The 18419-nt window shown below is 43.8% G+C and overlaps 1 protein-coding gene and 1 long non-coding RNA gene across 2 annotated transcripts in view; one reads left to right on the forward strand and one right to left on the reverse strand.

Annotated features, from left to right (window-relative positions):
- The window catches only part of CSNK2A2 (casein kinase 2 alpha 2), a 39367-nt gene extending 38893 nt beyond the window's left edge, over positions 1-474 (reverse strand). The window contains exon 1 of the mRNA XM_046682039.1: positions 463-474. Within this exon, the coding sequence (XP_046537995.1) occupies positions 463-474 (12 nt within the window). The remainder of the gene's footprint in view (positions 1-462) is intronic.
- A 3228-nt stretch (positions 475-3702) lies between these two features.
- Positions 3703-15182, forward strand: LOC124249342 (uncharacterized). Its single transcript, XR_006891371.1, has 3 exons — positions 3703-3772; positions 8127-8341; positions 14821-15182. It is a non-coding gene; the product is annotated as an uncharacterized LOC124249342 (long non-coding RNA).
- The last annotated feature ends 3237 nt before the right edge of the window (positions 15183-18419 follow it).

The raw sequence follows: 18419 nt of genomic DNA on the forward strand, positions 1-18419 counted from the left end.
CGCTCGCGCTCCGCGGCGGCCTCCGCTCGGCTCGCGGCCCGAGGCGGCGGCGGCGACGGCGGCACCAGCAGCGGCAGCCGCCGGCCGGGAAAGGGACAGCGGCGGCAGCGGCGGCGAAGAAGGAGGAGGAGGAGGAGGAGGAAACCCGGAAAAGGGGCCGCGCTCACCAGGAGCGGCCACCGCCCGCCCGGGGCCGCCCAGGCTCACAGCGCCCCCTGCAGCGCGGGGGGACCGACCGGGTGGCGCCGGCCCCGCCCACGGCCCCCCCCCCCGCCCCCCCCCCCCCCGCGCCCCCGCCAGTCTCCCCATCCTCAGTCCGGCCGACCGCGCTCGCCAAAGGGCCTACCCCCTTGCCCCCACAGACTGCTGCTCTACAGCTTTACCCACGTGTACCCTTTCAGGACTGTCCTGCAGACCCCTGCCCCAAGCCCGCTACCCTGTAGTCATCCGGAATTTACGCACCCGACCTCCCATTCTGACCCTATTCTGACCCTCCTGTCACCCAAGCTATTCCCATCAAGCGCCTCCCCGATGACTCGCTCTTATCACGCCGAATCGCCGCACCTCAAGATTTCTCCATCCCTCCCAGAGACAACCCCTCTCCTCCAGTGGACCCTGTCCTCTCACCCAGAGACTCCTCAACCCCAAGACTTCCCCGCCCTCTGCATCCAGAGCCCTCTTCACAAACCCTTCCCCCTCCCCTCCCCCCGCCCCGCCCCGAGTCGGCCAGGTTGCTCACTGTAAAGTTCCTGTTTTTCCCTTTGTAATTAATAAGCAATTTGTGGGGAGATACTTTGAGACCACGTAAACACCCTGGTTTTGTTTCGGAGGACGGAGAGCAGGAGGGTTATGAGAGTCCTGCCTGAAGGGACAGGCTGGGGTTGGGCATGAACTGAGGGTGGGGTGGCCAACCAAACTATTTTATGTGTTGCCTTCTAGCCCTGACACTCTTCTCTCTTTGATCTTCTGGGCCTTTCTTTTGTCTTGCTTTCCCATCCCTTTCTCAACAGAACTTCCTCACACAGCCCAGGTTGCTCTGACTCCAATCCTTTCACACGTTCTGTTTTCTAGATGAGACCCTGCTTCCTCCTTCTTGATTTAGTTAAGAGCACAGACTGTGGAGTCAGATCCACCCAGGTTTGACTCCCAGCTCTGCTACTTACAAGCTGTGTGACCTTGGGCCAATAACTCAACCTCTGTGTGCTGCAGATTTTACAGCATAAAAATAGTAATGGGACACTCACAATAGCCAAGACATGGAAGCAACCCACGTGCCCATCAACGGATGAATGGATAAAGAAGATGTGGCATACACACACACACACACACACACACACACACACACACAATGGAATACTACTCAGCCATAAAAAAGGACAAAATCATCCCATTTGCAATAACATGAATGAACCTTGAGGGTATTATGTTAAGTGAAATAAGCCAGACAGAGACAGACAAACACTGTATGACTTCACTCAAATGTGGAAGATAAACAAACACATGGATAAAGAGAACAAATTAGTGGTTACCAGAGGGAAGGGGGTTGGGGGGTGGAGGAAAGGGGTAAAAGGGAACCTATGTTTGGGATGGGTAGAAACTGATATGTAAGAATGTACACCTGAAATTGCACAGTGTTGTAAACCATTATGGCCTCAATAAAACAATTCAAGAAAAAAATAGTAATGCACCTACTTCACAGGGCTATGGGGAAAATTAGACAAAGTAAACCCTGTGAAACCCTCAGAACAGTGTCTAACAGATCCTAAGTGCTCAATATTGTTGTTACCAGATCCAGGGCCTTTCTCCTATCACTTTTCCCTCCCTGAGACCGTGACACACCCATCTTTTGGTTCCTTCCATCCTCCAAGGTTAGCCAAGACCACCTCCACTCCCTCCACCCCCACTTTCCCATGCCTGACTCCTTTTTCCTGTTCAAGTCTTACCTTTAAGTTCACTTTAAACATTAGAGTTGATACTTCTCTATCTCCGCACCCTATTGCCATCCTTCAGAAAACTGCATGTTTTGTAATTATTTATTTGTTTCCTAGGTTATTGTCTGCCTCCTGCACTGTAAATACAGCATGAGAGCAAGGACAGAGTTGGGTGCTCACCACTGGCTCACCCAGCATTTGCCTCAGTTGGACGCTTTCAATGAATAAATGTTACCCCACAGATCACTTATTAAATCACAAAGGGGGGCCTGGAGGTCACTGCTTTAACCGTGAATCAAACAACATCACCAATAAGGGGCCAGCAGATCCTCTGACATGAGGCACCAAGAAGGGACACGGCATCTGCCAAAAATGCTTAACTGGAATCTAATCATGGAAAATACAATCCGACAATTCCAAACTGGGGAACATTCTGCAAAACAGCTAGCCTGCTCTCTTCAAAAATGTCAGTGTCACGAGAAAACAAAACAAAAGTCTGGAGTAGTGTTCTTGATTAAAGGAGCCTGAGAGAGATGACTAAATGAGGAAGTGCCTAATTCTAGCTTCGATTCTGGATGAAAAAGGTAGGAAGGAGAGGGGTGGAAGGAGGCAGGGAAGGAGCAAGAATACAGCTAAAAGGATGCTATTGGGTCTGCTGGGGAAACTTGAATATAGGATGTACAACGTTACATGGTAGTATTGTATTAATGTTAAATTTTGTGAGTGTGAGGATTAAACTGGTTATGCAGGGGAATCTCTTGATCTTAAGAGTTACCTGCTAGGTGTTTAGAGATGAAGTATAATATCTGCAGCTTACTCTCAAATGGTCCTCCAGAAAAATATGGGTTCCTGAGAACACAGGCATCCATGGGGAAAGGGGAACAATTAGGGAGAAATGTCAACAATTGGAGAATGTGGCTGAAGACTACGCGAGCTGGCAACTGTTTGGTAGATTTGAACATTTTTTCAAAATAAAAACTAGAAGAAAATAAGCAAAGTGTTTATGGGATAAACAGACTTTGCAATTTAATTCCCCAACCCACAATCCTCCCTAAATCTATTTTAAGCGAGAAGACACAAACATTCTCAAGCTCTTAATGCAGCCTTAGGATTTCTTTCTGACGAGTCTCTGTAAACTAGTCTAGACCAGAGTTCTTTTTTTTTGCAGGGAAAGATTTGCCCTGAGCTAACATCTGTTGCCAATCTTCCCCCTTTTTGTTTCCTCCCCAGAGGCCCAGTGCATGGTTGTATATCCTAGTTGTAAGTCCTTCTAGTTTTTCTATATGAGCCACTGCCACAGCATGGCTACTGACAAGTGGTGTAGTTCCCAGACCAGGAAGTAAACCTGGGCCGCTGAAGCAGTAACAGCACGGAACTTTAACTGCTAGGCCATCAGGGCTGGCTCTGGACCAGAAGTTCTTAATCCTGAGCCTTGGATGAGCTTCCTGGGTTTCAGGAACCCTTGACACTGAAAAATTTGTTGATCAGTGTGTGTGTGTGTGTGTGCATTCTTTCCTCAGCATCCATCAGATTCTCAAAGGAGGCCATGACCCAAAAATGGTTCCAAACCACTGGTCTACCTGCTAGGACCAACCCTGCCTTGGGCCCCATTCCTCGCCTCCACCCTGGTCCACCTCTGACCCCACCCCCCCTCCTTGCACCTTCCTCCCATCCCTCACTACCTAACCCACACCCATCTCCTGTAACCTGCTTCCACAACCTGCCAGGATGCCTGAGGATTCACCCACACATCACTCTGGTGCAACGTGCTCCTGGATTTGGCTGACACTTCGATAACTCAGCCCTGAAACCTGCAGTCAGTCCTCCCACGGCTAAATTGGGTATGTTTTTATGGTTTGTTAGGAGGTAGGTTGGGTACCCCATGGAACTGGAGAGACCCACCGCCTCTCCTTCCTGCCAGCCTGCCATGCAGCATGCTTGGTGTGAATCAAGATGGGCAATTGGAGGTAGTACCAATGCAACCCTTGCTGAAGGAGTAAGTCTCATTGGATATCGAGTGGGACGGGCTGGTGGCTCTGCAGGGGTGGGTGACAGGGCAGGGAGGTTCAGTGAACTAGAATCAACTTCTAATTACTCTGTGTGTGTTGGTCTGGGGGTGAGTATAATTCAGGGTTATACAAGGGAGAATGAAAGAGGGCATCTTGAGTCAAATAGCCCAAGAATTTCATACCAAATTCTATCCAAACATGTGCACACACACAAAACCCCCAAAACAACAATTTAAAACCTTCAGAGGAACACCTTCTATCTTCACAAGGCTTATTTCCAGAACATTTGTGAGTTTTACAGGCTTTTATCCTATATTGCTGGTTCTAAGAACCTAGCTTAAGAAAATACTGTAAATTACAATCAAAGAATTGTTAATAGTAATGACAATTTGTGTGGTCAATATCATTGAACCCTCAAAAACCCTGAGGCTAAAAACCATTGAATTTGCACTTTAAATGGTTAACTTGTATGCTATGTGAATTATGTCTCAAGAAAACTGTTTTAAAAAAATCCTATGAGATTGGAGCTGTTGTAAAGATCCCGTTTTTGCAGTTTAGTTAACTAAGACTCCAATGACATGGATAATTGAGGAAGAATCTAGATTTGAACTTAGGTCTTTCTGACCACCAAATTCATTTCCCTAATCCTTTTCTGATTCAATATATTCCCCAAGAGGGCCAAAGATACTCATTATGAAAATCATCATCTTTAATCGTGAAAATGTAAAACAACCTAAATATCCCCAATTGAGGGACCAGTTAGATAAATTGTGGTATATCCATACAGGGAAATATTAGGCATCATTAAAAATTATGATTATCAGGAATTTTTAGTGATGAGAAAAATTTTATTATATAAGGATTCTTCAATGTGTTTTTTTTTTATTAATGTTATGATAGATTACAACCTTGTGAGATTTCAGTTGTACATTATTGTTAGTCATGTTGTGGGTACACCTCTTCCCCCTTTGTGCCCTCCCCCCACCCCCCATTTTCCCTGGTAACCACCCATCAGATCTCCTTGTCAATATGTTAACTTCCACCTATGAGTGGAGTCATATAGAGTTCGTCTTTCTCTGACTGGCTTATTTCGCTTAACATAATACCCTCGAGGTCCATCCACGTTGCTGCTAATGGGCCAATTTTGTCTCTTCAATGTGTTTTTTTAAAGTGACACAAGTAATTGTGGAAAGCAGAATAATGCTCCTCCTGGCCCTCAAAGATACCTACTTCCTGATCTCTGGATCCTGTGAATATGCTACCTTACATGGAACAAGGGACTTTGCAGATGTATTAAGGATTTTAAGATGGGGAGGTCATCTTGGATTATCCAGGTAGACTTATTATAATCATAAGAGTCCCTGTAAGTGAAAGAGGGAGGCAGGAAACTCAGAGAAGTAGGTGTGCTAATGGAAGCAGAGGTCAGAATGATGGGACTGCTGGCTGCAAAGGTGGAATGGGGCCACAAGCCAAGGAATGTGGGCAGCCTCTAGGAGCTGGAAAAAGCAAGGAAAAGGGTTCTCACCTCATGCCTCCAGAAGGAATGCAGCCCTGTCAACACTTTGATTTTAGCCCAATGAGACCCACTGCAAACTTCTGACCTCTTGAACTATAAGATACATTTTTGTTGTTTTAAGCCACTAAGTTTGTGGTAATTTGTTACAGCAGTAAGAGGAAATTCACACAGTAGTATATAGTTACTTGACATTTTTCAAGAAATTCAGAAGTCAGAGAGGTGAAAAATGGAAAGGTGCCCTTCTTCTCCTTCCACATTCCCACATTTTGGTGTATACCCTTCCAGGCCTTTTTCTGTGCAATAAGAATATATAGTACAACCTATGTTCTTTTTTTTCATATTTCATAATAAAATTTACTAGCATATCTGTTGTAAGACAGTTGAAGAATTTTTACATTTTCCAGCCCTAAAGAATCACACAGAATCACATATATTCGATATATTCCAAGACAAATAATATTGTAGCAAGGTACTATCCCTTACAAACTCAATATATTATGAATAAAATAAAAGACGTTCATATTATTCTATGAACAAAGAAGCCACATTAAGAATTCTGTTGTGACTTTCTCCTAAAAGCAAAGATAAGAGTTGCAGAATCTCTAATTTAAAAAGAGGACAATTTCAATGAGCCCATCTTACAAAGAAATATATTTATAAAATGCCTACATGCTTCTCACCCAAGTTGTGTCTGCTTTAATTAAAGAAAGAAAATGTTGAGTCTCATTTCCTCATTTCTTAAATAGGAAAGATTTTCCGAATTCACAACATCTCTAGGACTGTTCTTAGTCTAAACTTCCATAGAAATATGTCTGGGATAGAAAAATTTAAACATCAGAATACCAGGTTTTAAGCTTTCACATGGAAAAGTGCAGAAAATCCCAACGTTGACAAATCATGGTTCTGCAGAAATCAAAACGTATGTTCTTCATTATGCTTTGCCTTGTTTCAAAGCAAGATACCAAAGTGTATGTCTATATTTTAGTAGATAAGTTCTCAGGAGTGTAACAAATGCATAGAAAAACAACCGGAAGGAAATACATTCAGTGCCTTTGGGTCTTAGCATCATTTGGTTTTACTTTTATAATCAGAAAAAAATAACCAATTGCTACAGGCTGTTGACAACTCTACAACTCACAGGTTAATGGGGGTTTTTCTCCACTTGGGAAGGGGTGGAGGGTGGGGAATGGGGTCTTAAATTCTCTGTGTAATCCAAGTAGCCCACAGGGATGCAGGACTCTCTCTCTGGGTGCCTTTGAGGCTCCGGACAGGTGAATGCAATGTGTTAATTAGGGCCCCCTAGCTGCACTCCACCTGGGTACACTTACAGACAACTTGCTTAGGGACATCACTTGATTATTTTTTTCCTAATTATCCTTAAAGTGTGACCCACTCTGCCCTCACCCACAGAGTACCCCAGAGAGGGCAAAAGGGGATGTGGCACAGCCTGTCCCAGGCTAGAAGTGACAGAAATTTTCTGCTGGTTCTCCAGTGGTGTCCCCTTTTATTCAGCCTCGTCTGAATTTTTAGCACATTTTTAGCTCCCGTCCCCCAACACCCACCTCTTCCCAGAAGCTCAGTGAACTCAAACTCTCCTAATAGGCTCAGGGAAGGATGGAAAAACTCATTCAGACTAAAATGTAAATAATGGCTATCTAGAAGGGATTTGCATTTCAAGGAGGGTCAGGACCAAGAAGTCTTGCGGAATGAATTCTTAATCCTGGTGTTATAGGTGACAAAAAGGTAGAGGGGGTATTTTGGACGGTAGGCAGTGCTTCCCCAAGGGTGTGGTGGGCATTTAGAGGGGAGTGGGCTGAACTCGACAACAGCAGGCACCCCCACCCCCTGGCGAGGCCATTGTACTTCGCAAATGTTCATCCTCTTCCTGCCAAACTGCACTTCCAAATTGTCCAGAATCACCATCCACTCCCACGTCCCATCCATCACCAAGTCCAGCTGGCTTCCTCTCCAGCTGGCAGCTCACTTCCATCCTCCTGTTGTGATGCCCATATCTTTTGCCCTGATTTAAGCCTGCATCATCTCCTGCTGGGACCTTCTGCAGGTCCTTTACTGCAGTGATTTCTGGGCTGTCTCACCACATGCTAACCCAGGGATCCTTAATCTGGGTCAGCGGCTGGTACTCAGGGGGTTCATAAACTTGGAAGAAACATATTACATTTTTATTCACTAACCTCTAAATAAAATTTAGCATTTCTTTCCATTATAGATGTAGTAAAAAAAAAAAAAAAACTAAAACAAAGAAAACACGATAGTATTAGTGGTACCCTCAAATTCGTCACCACTAGACATCCCAGATATTTGCTTGTCACTGCACAGTTGGTGTTATTTTGAAGCAGGGAAGTTTGTTCTCCAGAAAGATCAGTGGCTGTGATTGTTGGAAGTGAAAGAGTATGGAGGACTCCTCCATCAAACCTCCATCCTTCTCCTGGTGTGGGGCTTTTCCTCCTGTATCCCAGCCACCACTTAGGGCATTCCTCACCTTGGGGCATCTGTTTAGAAGACCCTGAGCCTGAGATTTGATAGGTTTTTATTCTCCCCAATAGATACTCATGGCTATACCCTGAAGATAAAAGAAACACAACAAACAATAGCAAAAAACCCAACTAAACTAAAAGATTTTTCACAAGCAAGCTCTACTTTTTGTTTTAGGAAGTGCATCATTTCTGGATGCTTGCAGAAGTCTTTCCATATGGCTGGAAGATGACATGGAAAGCCCGGATGCTAGTGATGGCCTACGAACGTGAGGACCCACCAGCTCTGCTGCCCACAAGAGCACAGAGTACAACAGAAGTTCCCGTGGATGACCTGCCAGCCCCAGAAAGCACAATTCAAGCCCAGGAAGATCAAAATTCCACACCCCTAAGGTGAGGACCTATCTCTTCATTGGGAAAGTGGAGGAGGAGACATAGATGACAGTGAGAGAGATGGTTAGGAGAAGGTAGTCCTGGTTGCAAGCACACTGGACATCAGTGGTGTAGGGGAGGAGGACATTTCCTCTTCCCAAATGTGGGTTCGTCTGGCAGGAGAACGAATTAAATTCACATGAGACAGACTAGCAAGAGAAAATTAAACAAAGCTTTATGAGGAACCATGGCCCGGGGCCTTTCTTCCCGAAGGAAGAAAGGGCACCGAAGAAGTGGGGTGCACATAGTGGTTATATACCCCCAAACGGGGTGTTTCACATGTGATTGAAATGTCCCTCCCACAATAGTCACAAGATTGCCCCGTCAGCACAGGGCTTGATGGACACATCAGGTAGTGGTCGGCTTTCACGGTGGGCGTAGCAGGAGGCAAGTCTGGATTGTCTGGATTGTCTGGAGCTGGGCGGTCACGGGTGAGCTCGGTGCTCTGCAATCAGTTCCTAGCCTAAGGAAAGATGCTTAATCCTTAAGAAATGCCAATGTTGGGAGGGGGAGGGAAGTCAGTTACAGGAGGTTACCAGAGAAGCACAATAAAATGCAGATTTAAGTCCTTGCCTTTGGTATTGATTAAGAGTTTTTAGAGAGAAGGTCATCTCCTTTCTTCTTCCTGGTACAGAGAGGGAGGCAGCTTTTACAGATAGAGATTTACCTTACAAATGTAAGTGTCCTAAGGAAGAGCAAGTTCCATTTCTCAGAGCCTCCTTCCCTGTCCCAGTTTATCAAAAGTAATCAGCCTCAAATAATCCTGATGCCAAAGAGACATATCTTGGGGTGGCCAACCTCAGGTCCCCACAGTGGCATTGCTGGAACCATGGTGGAATCAAGCAGAGACTGGCCCTAATTAGCACAAGAATTGTGTCATTCTGCCACAAAAATTGTATGTAATCCTTAGACCCTATTCTAATTCTGCCATTTGCCCCAGTAATGTCCCTTAAAGCCAAAGGATCCCCTCTAGAACCAGACATGGCATTTAGTTGTCACGTTTCTTTTTTTTTAAATTGAGATATAATTGACACATAACATTATATGAGTTTCAGGTGTACAACATAATAATTTGATATATGTATATATTGTGAAATGATCACCACATTAAGTCTGGTTAGCGTCCATCGCCACACATAGTAACAGTTGTCATGTCTCTTCAGTCTCTCTCAGTTCGGAACAGTTCCTCAGTTTCTTTTCCAAGATTATAGGCCAGTTCTTTTGTAACCTGTTCCTCCATTTGGGGTTATCTGATATCCTTTCATGATTTGATTCAGATTATGTATCTTCGGCAGAAATATCACAGAAATAATGCTGTGTTCTTCTCATTCCATCCTATCAAGTGACATACAATTTCCAATTGTCACATTACTTGAGGTATTAACTTCAATCACTTGACTATCAAGGTAGCATCTGATGGATTTCTCCACTATAAAGTTACTCTTTTTATCTTTTTAAGTAATACGTATTTTATAAGGACGTATTTTGAAAACTGTATAATTATCTTGGTCCTCATCAAACTTTCTATTTATTTATTCATATTTGTATGCACTCATGGATTCCTATTTTATTCAATGGGTTATAATCAATTACTGTCATTAGAGTTATGTTGATGTTCAAACTGTCCCTTATTTGGATAGTGAGAGCCCCTCAAGCTGGCTTCTGTATCTTTCTGACGTGTCCCATCATCCTTTGAGGACTTTTTTATTTTTTGGCACAAAAGACGTTCCACACTCATCTTGTTCTTTCTCTGCCCCAGGCCTGGAATCAACCATTTCTTCAAGGGGGTCTTGATTCCTTTTCATGAAGAATAGTATTTAGAAGCCAAGATCTGGGCACTAGGTTTGCTCACTGGTATTGGACTATTGCTGCTCCCCAGGCCTTCTCCAGTGGACCGAGCTAGAGAGTATGTGTATGTACACACACAACCATTTCCATCTGTATTTATTTCTATATATATCTGTGTATATTGAAAACCACGAGTTCACTCCATGTCTCTAATTCCAGCCTAACACCATAGAATTCATTCTGGTCTTCTCCCTTTCTATATTTGTAACCCTCTTTCCTGCCAGGGAGCATCTGGTGCATGCAGAGCTCTTCTAGGTGGTGGAGAGAGTGTTAAGAAAGGTCTCTCTGAGGAGGTGACATTTAAGGCGGGAATTGAAGGAAGTGAGGGCATAAGCCATGCAGATTCTGGGAGAGGAGTGTTCTAGGCAGAACACGCAGTCATTGCAATGGCCCTGAGCAGGAGCACGCTGGTGTGTCTGAGGAACAGCAAGAGTCCTGTGGCTGAACCAGCAGGCAGATGATCAGCCACGTAAGAGGGGATGGTTCAGGTGGCAACTTGTAGACCATTTTAAGGACTTTGGTTTTTATAGGGACTGAGATAGAAAGACACTGCAGCATTTCAAATGCAGAAGAGACATTGTTTTATAAAGGATTGCTCTGATTGCAAATATGGAAGCAGGGAGATCAGTGGGGAGACCTGCGGTAAACCAGTGAGTGAGGAGCGTGGCTGGGAAGGTGGTGGGAAATGGAGAGATTCAGGAACCATCTTTCAGAGGGAGCCAACAGAATCCGTGATGAGTTAGATGCGGCATGTGGAGTGTGAGAGATAGGTGGCGGCACATAATACGACATAAGTGTTCATTAAATAAAGGAATAAATAAAGTGGAAAAATTGTATGTAAAGCACTTAGCAGGTCATATGGCATATATAAACTCATCGTGATCATCATTTATCAGTTGATGGGTGGAGGTGAAAACTTGCCCAACAGGCTCCTCTCCCCATCTATCCAGTTCTGGCCCCATCCTGGCATCCTGGAATGTCACCCCTTGGGCAAAGCTACCCCTTTTCAATCAGAGCTCCCTCTTCTCCCTCCCCAACCCTTCCCAATGAGTCAAAACTCCCACTTCCTCTGAGTCCTGTCTCTGCAGGGTGTGAGCTGGCATCTGATAAGCTAATTCACAATAAGGTATTGACTTCTTTCAGGATGCCTACTCCTCCCAGAAGTATTCACATTTTTTAAAAGGCAGCAACTTATTTACTTAGCTGGGAATGTGATGGAATCTCTGACAGTGTGGCAGGGTGGTAAAGGAGGTCATTTTGTTCTGGCTAGCACTCAAATGACAATTTACAGAGGCCTGGGACCTCCTTAAAGGGGTCCAGCTCAGGGCCAGGCTGCATTCTTCTTCCCTGCGTTACACAGCAACCTTGGGCATTTACCACCTCTATTTACCACAAAAGCACAATCCACGTTTGGCCAGGAGATCACATATTCTGGATGCTTTCCCAAGGTAGGCAGGGCTTGGTGTAGCTGCCCTGCCCCTTTGGGAGCCCCCATCTGTGGGATGGTTCAGCAGGGCAGTCTTCACTCATCCATCAGACTCAACCCCCTAAAAGAGACTTATAATCTTGAGGCCAGTGTGCTCAGTGCTTTGATAGTGTGCAAAATTGGTTTCTGTGCAAGATTAGTTTAAGAAGCAAGGTGACAAAAGTACAATGAGATATCACTTCACACCCACTAGGATGGCTATAATCAAACAGACAAATAATAGCAAGTATTGACAAGGATGTGGAGAAATTGGAGCCCTCCTACACTGCTGGTGGGAATGTAAAATGGTGCACCCACTTTGGAAAACAGCTTGGCAGCTCCTAAAAAGGTTAGATATAAAGTTACCATATGACTCAGAAATTCCACTCCTAGGTATACACCCAAGAGAAATGAAGATGAAATGAAGATGTATGTCCACACAAAAACTTGAACTAATGTTTGTAGCAGCATTTTAAATAATAGCCAAAAACTGTAAACAACTCATATGTTCATCAACTAATGAAAATGTAGTACAGATATCCAATGAGATATTATTTAGCAATAAAAAGCAATGAATTACTGATAAGTGCTACGATGTGGATGGACCTTGAAAATGTTATGCTAAGTGAAAGAAATCAGATACAAAAGACCCACATGTCATATGATTCCATTTATAGAAAATGTCCAGAATAGACAATACATAGAGACAGAAAGTAGATTACTGGTTGCCAGGGGCTGGAAGGAAGTGGGGAGTGACTGCTAATGTGTATAGGGTTTCTTTCGAGGGTGACGAAAATGTTCTAAAACTGATTGCATAACTCTATGAATATGCCAAAAACCATGGAATTGTACACTTTAAATGAGTCTATGGTATATGAGTTGTATCTCAATAAAGCAGTTAAATATTTAAAACAAGGAAAGCAAGAAATAAAAGAAGAAGAAAAGAAAGAGAGAAAGGCAGGCAGGAAGGAAGGATGGAAGGAAGGAAGGAAGGATGGAAGGAAGGCAGGAGGATGGAAGAAAGGAAGGAAGGAAAGAAGGCAGGCAGGAAGGAGCAGGATCATATGGAAGTGGAAACCTGGCCAGGTACAGTGCCTAACTGAAAATACCCAGGTCCCCAGGGACTGGTCCTACCTTCCTAGAATGTGTGTAAAGGGGAAGAAGATGAGAGATGCCAAGGAGACCACAGAAACCATGGTCACTTTCCATTAGGGAACTGCTGTGCAGAATTTGCTTGGGGAACCAGGGAAAAGAATGGAAATAGAAAGACAAATTATCCCAACCTTGGAAATAAGGCAAAAGGAGGACTGTGTGTTCTATCTGCACAACACTAACAGACCACCCCCAGATTATTTCATTATCTAGGGGAGCTACCTTTGTTTGACTCGAACTTTCTTCTTGATTGGGGCCCAGATTCCATAAAGTTGTGTGCTAAATTATAGAATTTTGTTTGGTAGAGATGCAAATGATTTTTGTCTGGTAGAAAAGATAACCCCAAAGGTTACAGTTTTATTTCCCTGTAGGATGTTAAGCAGTTTTGTCTCTAACCTAGCAATCAGATTTTAGTATGCCTTTCCAGACAGGTTATAAAATCCCTTTTCTACTTCTCCTTTGCTACCATCTTTCACCACCCTGGTCCCCTCATTAACAAATTAAATACATCTTGGGTGCATGCCCATTTCTATGCGAGTCATATTTTAATGTTCTTAAAGTTATACTTTTTTTTAGTTGAGTTATTGATAAGTTACAATCTTGTGAAATTTCAATTGTACATTAATGTTTGTCAGTCATGTTGTAAGTGCACCACTTCACCCTTTGTGCCCACCCCCCACCCCACCTTTCCCCTGGTATCCACTAAACTGTTCTTAGTCCATAATTTTAAATTCCTCATATGAGAGGAGTCATACACAGATTATCTTTCTCTCGCTGGCTTATTTCACTTAACATAATTCTCTCAAGGTCCATCCATGTTATTGCAAATGGAATGATTTTGTTCTCTTTTGCAGCTGAGTAGTATTCCATTGTATATATGTACCACATCTTCTTTATCCATTCGTCTGTTGATGGGCACTTAGGTTGCTTCCACGTCTTGGCTATTGTAAACAGTGCTGCAATAAACATTGGGGTGCATGGGACTTTTGGGATTGCTGACTTCAAGCTCTTTGGATAAATACCCAGTAGTGGGATGGCTGGATCGTATGGTAGTTCTATTTTTAATTTTTTGAGGAGTCTCCATACTGTTTTCCATAGTGGCTGCACCAGTTTGCATTCCCACCAGCAGTGTATGAGGGTTCCTTTTTCTCCGCAACCTCTCCAATATTTGTTGCTATTAGTTTTAGATATTTTTGTCATTCTAACGGGTGTAAGGTGATATCTTAGTGTAGTTTTGATTTGCATTTCCCTGATGATCAGCGATGATGAGCATCTTTTCATGTGCCTATTGACCATCAGTATATCTTTGGAGAAATGTCTGTTCATGTCTCCAGCCCATTTTTTGATTGGGTTGTTTGCTGTTTTGTGGTTGAGTTGCGAGAGTTCTTTATATATTATGGATATTAAGCCTTTGTCAGATATAGGACTTGCAAATATTTTTTTCCCAGTTAGTGGGTTGTTTTTTTGTTTCAATCCTGTTTTCATTTGCCTTGAAGAAGCTCTTTAATCTGATGAAGTCCCATTTGTTTATTCTTTCTATTGTTTCCCTTGTCTGAGAAGGCATGGTGTCCGAAAAGATCCTTTTAATACTGATGTCAAAGAGTGTACTGCCTACGTTTTCTTCCAGACGCCTTATGGTTTCAGGTCTCACCTTTAGGTCTTTAATCCATTTTGAGTTTATTTTGGTGAATGGTGAAAAAGAATGGTCAATTTTCATTCTTTTACATGTGGCTTTCCAGTTTTCCCAGCACCATTTGTTGAAAAGACTTTCTTTTCTCCATTGTATGCCCTCAGCTCCTTTGTCAAAGATAAGCTGTCCATAGATGTGTGGTTTTATTTCTGGGCTTTCAATTCTGTTCCATTGATCTGTGCACCTGTTTTTGTACCAGTACCATGCTGTTTTGATTACTGTAGCTTTGTAGTATGTTTTGAAGTCAGGGATTGTGATGCCTCCCGTTTTGTTCTTTTTTCTCAGGATTGCTTTAGAAATTCTTAAAGTTATACTTTGACAGAGAACAGAGGTCACTTGCTGTATTTCAAAAATGGTACCGACAAGTAATTGCCATAATCAGTATAGACAGTCAGAACTTGAGCGGTAAGGAGGAGTCCTCTGGATACACAAATAAGGAGTCATTGGAAAAGACTCTGATGCTTAAGGCAAGAAGAGACGTTACAATGTTACCTATGAAAAAGAGGGAGTTTGCTTAAAATTTTATATACACACACGTGTATATGTATAAACACACGTTCCACACAGAAGAAGACAAAGGAAAAAGACTGGAAGGCTACACGTGTAATCACCAAAGCTATGTCATCAGTGATTATCTGGAGGGGGCCAAAAGGGAAATTTTTAATTTTCTTCTGTGTATTTTTCTGTATTATCCAATTTTGAACAATAAACATGTCTTACATTTGAAAGCTTTTTGAAATTGTTTAAAAGAAAGCCAGCAAATAAACTTGATGGAAAAAACCAGAAATCTGGGAATGAGTTGAGAGAAAGGAACCCCCTGTTTGGGCACGCTGGGGAAGGGCATGTTGGGAATATGTGTCCTCTCCTAGAAAATCATAAATAGCTGGTTTTAACAGAAACACAGGAAGCAAAAATAGCTAACTAGGTTACACGTTGCTAAGAGGACTTCAGATCAGTGTTCAACTGGGGGTGATTTTGCCCCAGGGGACATCAAGCAAAGTCTGGAGACGTTTTTATTTGTCATGACTTGGGAGTGTGGGGGAACCGGGGAATGGGGGAGAAATACTGCTGGCCCCTAGTGAATAGAGGCCAGGAGTGCTGTGAAACATCCTACAATGCACTGAACAGCCCCCAAACAAAGAATTCTCTGGTACAAAATGTCAATAGTGCCAAAATTGAGAAATCTTGGTTTTTAGCAATAAAGCCAAGGGGAAAAAAGCAGAATCTGAAGTGTTCACACAACAATCATGATTATGTACATAGAGTCAAGGATATAGTTAAAACTACGTACACTCCAACCACACCCCGACCCCCCGGGAGCCATCCCTCCCCCTCCGGACAAGGAATGATGAAAAGGTGCTTTTTCCCTCGTTTTTTCTCCTCTGGAATAGAATTCCTTTCCCTACCATGGAAGATCCAGCAGCTGTCATAAAGAAGGAAGATCTGTATAAACTGATTTTGAAAGATGCTCAGAATATATTAAGTGAAAAAAGCAAATTGCCCAACAATATGTATAGCATGATCCATTTTTGCAAAAGTAAACTATACAAAGAGGTATTAACACTTGCATCTGTGCACAGTGAGGCATTATTGCGGTGATTTACATTTGGGAAAAAATTGGAAGCAAGGAGCTTTCAGTTAAAATAATAGATTGAGAGTGTGTATTTTCCTCTGCCTCCTCCCAAAGCCCTACCAACATCAGAATAAATGAACCAAAAAGGTATAAACTCACAAAAGAACCAAAAATAATAGGAGAGAGGACAATAGTAAATAAGAGGTATTAAAATTTTGACAGATGGAGAGCAGGTGAGTTAGTGGAGCTGAACATGCCTGCAGAAGGAGGTGCCACCAAGCAGCCAGCTACCTGCTAGCCCTTCCAGCCTCTTCCTATGAAGAGGAAGTGGCGCTAGATACTTGACTTCCATCTGGTGGGAAATTGACACAAAGTGCTGTTTCTCACCCCACCCCCCGCCTTACTGCCGTCTGCTGGAAAATGATCAAAGTAGATAGACAAAGTGACAATGTTTACAAGGTGAATGTCTCCCTTAAGATGTGGTTCCATTGTGTACTGCCCAGCTTGCACATCTGTGCAAGGAGGGCCTCACAGGAAGCAGGACGATTCATGAACTAAAACCCCAAAATGCCAGGAATTGAGACAGAATGATGTGTCAGAGTCGGAGCGGGATCTCCAACAAAAGCACAGCTAGGAACCCTGTATGAGAAGCAGTGGGACCTCTGCAGCAGACTGCATTTTCCACACATGGCCACAGCAGTATTCCACAATGTGATGGGGACACTCCTCCTGTTGATAGAGACTATGTCCCCTCCCTCGAATTAGGGCAGGCTTGCACAACTGAATGCAGTGGAAGTGATGCCGTATTTCCGAGGCTGGAACTCTTGTGCTGGAATCTAAGCCTTCGTGTAAGCAGTGTGACTGTCCTGAGACCACATTGTTATGAGGAAGCTCAAAGTTGCCCATATGGAAAAACCCCATGGAGTGGACCTGAGACTAAGGAGAGAGAGAGGGAGAGATGGATAATGCCTGGCCCCCTGCTAGCCCAGCTTCAAATCACCTTCTGGTTGCAACGTCATGAGAGATCCCAAGCCAGAAGCACCCAGCTGAACCTTTCCCAAATTCTTCAGCCACAGAAACTATGAGACATAATAAAATGAATGTTCTTGTTTGGATTAGTTTTGGGTGATTTTTTACTTAGCAATTGTACCTGGAATAACCACCTAGGAGCCCTTTTCAGAACTGCTGCATCCAGGCCACTACCCCCTCCTGATCTCAGCAGAAGTTTATTCTGTGGAAAAAATGAAACCAGGGAATCTCCAGACCTAGGGAGACCAGGCACAGCAGAAGGCAGGGAGAGGCATTATGCTAAAACTAGGGATGTCATGGGAAAGTCTGTATGCTGACTAGGAAGAACCCTGGTCCCCCCTATTGCTTGGCTCTAAGGATGCTGCCAGCCAGGCACATAGCCTCATCACAGTGGGAGACTGGAGAGTTGTCTCTGGAGAAACCCCAGAAAATTAAATTGTAGGTATTATGGGCCAAGGTAAGTCTCCATGGACCAGCAAGAGTGAAACTTTTTAAACAAATGTTAGATCTCACTGTAATTAATATCCTCAGATAACAAGGTGTTGCATTCACGAAACAAGAATAAGATTCTATTAAAAAAAAAAAGGAGCGGGGCTGGCCCCGTGGCCGAGTGGTTAAGTTCGCGCACTCCGCTGCAGGCGGCCCAGTGTTTCGTTGGTTCGAATCCTGGGCGCGGACATGGCACTGCTCATCAAACCACGCTGAGGCAGCATCCCACATGCCACAACTAGAAGGATCCACAACGAAGAATATACAACTATGTACCGGGGGGCTTTGGGGAGAAAAAGGAAAAAAAAAAAAAGCATCTTGGTTTGGGTGTCACCATAAGTAGACTCTGAGACAATGATTCCAGTGCAAGTGATTTGGGGCAGGTAATCCCAGAAAATACTGGTTGAGGAAGAGGGAAGGGAGACAGGGAAGGGAAGGAAGATAATGAAAGATGTGTTATTTTAGCCAGTTCTACTGTGGGGACCTGGAGCTTGATCTTTCTGGAGAACCCCCGGAGACAGAACAGAACACACCTTAGAGGAATCCTGACCGGTGCGCAGGGACCCACCAGGTGCTTCCAAGGGAAATGACCTTCATCACTTCCAGCTGGTCCTGCACTCAGGCTGAGGATGCCACTTGGAATAAAACAGCCCTTGGGCAGAACGGCACAGAGGCTTGCAGCAAACAGCCTCGGGCAGCTGGCAGGGGTGAGTGCCGAGGGCTAATGCCAACAGTGTCTGCTACAGGAAGCAATCAGAAAACAAGAAGGAGTCTTGTAAATTAAAAATGTGAG

The sequence above is a fragment of the Equus quagga genome, chromosome 13 (genome assembly GCF_021613505.1).
Source record: "Equus quagga isolate Etosha38 chromosome 13, UCLA_HA_Equagga_1.0, whole genome shotgun sequence".
In the NCBI taxonomy this organism is placed as follows: Eukaryota; Metazoa; Chordata; class Mammalia; order Perissodactyla; family Equidae; genus Equus; species Equus quagga.